This window comes from Nanorana parkeri, unplaced genomic scaffold, assembly GCF_000935625.1.
Source record: "Nanorana parkeri isolate BGI_ZX_2015 unplaced genomic scaffold, ASM93562v1 scaffold1414, whole genome shotgun sequence".
Classification (NCBI taxonomy): Eukaryota; Metazoa; Chordata; class Amphibia; order Anura; family Dicroglossidae; genus Nanorana; species Nanorana parkeri.
Genome location: NW_017307682.1, coordinates 356,242 through 360,671, shown reverse-complemented (window position 1 = coordinate 360,671; position 4,430 = coordinate 356,242). Strand labels below are relative to the sequence as shown.

The 4,430-nt window shown below is 45.2% G+C and overlaps 1 protein-coding gene across 1 annotated transcript in view; it reads right to left on the bottom strand.

Moving 5' to 3' along the window:
* The window catches only part of MAEL (maelstrom spermatogenic transposon silencer), a 15,552-nt gene that overhangs the window by 10,834 nt on the left and 288 nt on the right, over positions 1-4,430 (bottom strand). The window contains exons 2-4 of the mRNA XM_018569866.1: positions 4,209-4,322; positions 3,579-3,605; positions 246-315 (exon numbers count right to left, since the gene is read on the bottom strand). Of these exons, the coding sequence (XP_018425368.1) occupies positions 246-315; positions 3,579-3,605; positions 4,209-4,322 (211 nt within the window). The remainder of the gene's footprint in view (positions 1-245; positions 316-3,578; positions 3,606-4,208; positions 4,323-4,430) is intronic.

The following is a 4,430-nucleotide window of genomic DNA, read 5'->3' as shown; positions in this document are numbered from 1 at the left end:
CCCATTTTTTGCACCCATGTTATATTCCACATTTTAGGCCTGAAAATGGCTTTTCTAAACGCCAAGACCCTACAGAATAAAATGGTGGCAGTTGCAAATTTTTATGTTGCACGACATTAGCGCAACTTCTCATCAAACTCCAAAATTTAGTGAAAAATGCACGTAAATGACCCAAAACAAAATACCCATAGGATTTTACAACTTTACACTCTATGTGCCCATTAAAGCATAAGCTGAGTACATACCCTCCGCTTTCTTTAACAACCTCTCTTGATATCTTGATTGATGTCTAAACTCTTCTATCTTCTGTCGCGCCTTTAAAATGGCAAAATGTGATCAAGGACTAAACTGTAGCTCCACCACACAGCTGTGTATAGACATTTCATATAACATGAGGTCATAAGGGAAGAGAGAGAGCCCAACAGCCATCCTGTGACATGGTGTAAAAAGTGACAGATTGTTGAGATGCATTTCATGATCTCCTGCATCCGAGGACACTAACCCAACTTGACAGAACTCGGCTGTCTGCTTCACACAAGACTGTTAAAGAAGAACTCTAGGCAAATTACAGGTTAACCCTTGAAGTGGGGGCTACCACTGCACTCAAAGGGTTAAAACAAAATGGGGGATATGTTCAATCGGTGGTCTAAGCCCCGCTGACATCCTCAACATTTAATACAAGTCCATTGACTTGAATTGGACATGAGGGCACCGAGGGATATTCCACAGCCGGAGCGGAGAGAGAGGTGAGCAGTGGTCGCCGCAGGATCGAGTGTGTATATCTTTTTCTAGACCCTATCCCAAAAAGAGCACTTGACCATTGTGGGGGCAGCCTCACTGCAAGAGATAATGTGTAATTTGCCTGGCACTCTTCAATTATTTAGTATCATAGGATTTAACTTTTGAAAAACAATGTGAAGCCCAACTCCTGGCTCTGCAGTATGCTTTGCTTTTGTTTTAATACTTAGCTTATGAGAAATCTTTAGGCCAGTCACATGACACAGGGCCCTCTCCCAAGCATAATTGCAAAGTCAAGCGGCTCCTAGATGGCAGAGATTGAGAAACATACATGAACTATGTCTAGGACAAGCTCCAGGCACTCCATCGATGAGTCAAGTCCGGCACCGATAACAGAAGGTTCAGTATGCAATATACAAACCAATGCCACAAAGTCTATACTGTCAAAGCCTCAACTGGAAGACGTCCAAAAATCCCACATGGGATGCCCTGGGAACTCATCCAGGCTATCGTAGGAACCTGGGGAGTCTAGAGACCCATAGCAGGCAAAGACAGAACAGATATGCTGGTAACTGGGGACCTCCAAGTAGGTGTCCCTAAATCCATGGAAGTCAACAGAGAGCATTTGGGCCCAAATTAAGACATAGGGCCTTCAACTATAACTGGAGCGGACACCCATGATATGGGGACAAGGAGGTAGTGTCAGCTGCTTCCTCTATATAGGGACGCTACCAGCCAGTTATGAAGTACACCACACAAGCACCACTCAGATCCGGGAAAGGTAGCAGGAGGATAGGGCTGCTGCAGCCAAATGTGCATACAGGCAAGGCACAGCATGCACTCGTAGACTACAGGATCTATATTATCCTGTTTGTCATCCAGCTCAGCTGTTGATCAAAAGTCTCAAAGACTTAAAATAAATTAATCAGAAAAGAAAGGGAAGTAATGTTCCCAGCAGGAAGCTTAGGGCCTTACTCAATGAAACTAAGGGGGGGACGACGACGACCTCTAGCAGATGAGTACTTGGCCAATGTCAGGAGGCCACCCCTAGGCTGTGCCTTTGTGTTTCTGCCTAGACTTCTACTGCTGAAGATGGAGCTATAACCCAGAGGTCAGAGATCAAGATCTAAGCTGTGCCCTTCAATGAATAGAAATGTAAAATGTTTAAGGGTTCTTGCCAGAAATACTCTTAAGAACCCTTAAACATTTTACATTTCTATTCATTGAAGGGCACAATATATATTATTCATACACACACATTCCATATCCACTAAAAGGAAGCCAGGCGGCGTGTAAAGACTCGCCACCCGGCTTACTGTTTAGCAGTAAGAGTACTCGCCCAAATACTCGGTATCGGCGCATCCCTAGTAATCACAAAATGTTTATCATGACAATATCACAACTTCTTCAGACAGACCTTTGTACTTTAAAAGCTGGGGCACCAAATATCAATCAATGACTACTTACCAATACGTCAGTAATTTCTGCCATCAAACTCTGAAATTTAAAGACAGGGAATTGCCATTACCAAAAACATTTTGATAACACAGTGAATCTGGAAACTTATGTACAAATCTTACTTACTTGTGTGTCCCCCCACTGGAAGTTTACTCCTGAGAAGTGCTGGGCTCCACACTTCTGAGATGCAAATATATTGGACTTTTGGTGTAAAAGGACCTCGTTCACACCAGATGCAGTGCGTTCTGGCCAAAACGCACTGCAGCCGGCTCACTATGTTGCGGGCCAGGAGGGGGCGTGTGGCGGTTCATTGAAGTGAATGGCTTAGCCACACCCCCTGCCACAATACGATCGCAAGGCACATTATGCCTGCGGTCCGAACAAAACAGTGCTTGCAGACTGGACCAGACCGCAGGCATAATGTGCCTTGTGATCCCGTGCGGCCGATCGCATTGCGGCCGGAGGGCGTGGCTACGGTGCCATGGGTAAAGGTTCCCCCTCCTGCCACACAAAAAAGTTATCCGGCCCCAATGTGAGGTAGTGCAATCTGGCCAGAATTGGGCCGGAACGCACTGCATCTGGTGTGAACGAGGGCTAAAGCTCACCAGAATTGGTGCAATCTGACTGTACCATTTCCTGTAGAATGCCCAAAACTATAAAAGGAGGACCTGCCAAAAAATGTGTTTCTTGGGAGTATAGTACAGGACACAGGCAGATTTAGTCAACTGGGTAATATGCAGGTGTTTGGACACCAGCCAGAGCTGTGAGGACCTTCAGATTACCCCTGCCACAGCAAAGAATCCTCAGTTTTTTAGCAAGCAATTCAGAGAGGATGGTGCAGGGTCTTGTATCGTACGCCAAGAAGCAGATTTTACTGGTAAGACAAAAAAACTATTTGCTTGATTGTACAGTAGAGAACACGGGCAGATTCAGAGATGCTTGGGACTTCCCAAAGCATTTGAACTGAGAGGTGGGAAACGGTAAACAACTGCCAACAGTCTCACAAAATGAACAAGGGGGGGTGCCTGATTGGCTGGGAAGCCAGATCCATGCTCCCTTGTGACGAGGGAGCATAGAGCAGGTTTCCCGGCCAATCAGGAAGCCGGGCAGCATATGATGACTTGCTGCCCGGCTTCCTGATACCGGAAGTTCGGGCATCAGGCTAGGCATCGGAGCATTTGGTGATTCTCAGACAGCAACCTGGGCCAAAATTAGCATGAGTAGAGGCCCAAACATACACCCTTGTAAAACGTAGTAAACGTGTGAACAGAAGACCAGGGGGGTCTAGCAGCTCTAAGGGAATTGCCAAGTGTGAGGGTCAGATAAGTAAAAAAGCAATTTTTCTGTGCCCTCGCCTCCAATCACCTAGTGATGCACATTACCCAGTCGTCTCCGAATCTGCCTTTCTCCTGTAAATTTAAGAAATATCAATGACTTTAACTGATCATGCATTGCCTTGTACTACACCAGCGGCTGGTAGTTCTAAAGGAGATTGTACAGTAACCGTGTAATGTGTGTTGACCTTTAACCCCTTCATGACTGACACCTTTTTTTTTCATTTTTTTTTGCACCCATGTTATATTCCACATTTTAGGCCTGAAAATTACTTAAACCCCCAAACATTATATATTTTCTGAATGCCAAGACCCTATAGAATAAAATGGTGGTAGTTGCAAATTTTTATGTTGCGCAATATTAGAGCAACTCCTTACTAAACCCCATTAGCGGCCCCTTCTTCGGCACACAGAAGCGATCAGGCGACAGGTAACTCGCCAGAATCCAACGTTCAGTTCCTATTTAGGGAACCTTTGCCCATGGCTGGCCGTTCTTTTTTGGGGGCATAGCTTCCAATGTTCAGTTCCTATTTAGGGGGAAAAAAAGCAGCATGCTGGGAAGGTCTGGTGTCTCCTACTCTCAGCATGCGCTTATGCAAAATGCATTTCCCTTTAATGTACATGGAACTGTATGGAGTCACATTTTTACATTTGCCCCGCTTCTAATGACGCCCTTACCTTTCCCTGGTCGCCACTTCCAGAAGCTCTCTCAGGGCCGGGGGAATCTGCATCCAGTCTCTTCCACATCTTTGCTTTCTCAGCATACTTTTCTTTTTGTTCAACTGACAACAACTACAATACAAGTCACAGATTAGAGTAACACCATTATATATTGCTGTAATTATCTAAACTCCGGGTGACTGGTGAAAATTAGAATCTGAGAACCCTGCAATTCAGGTA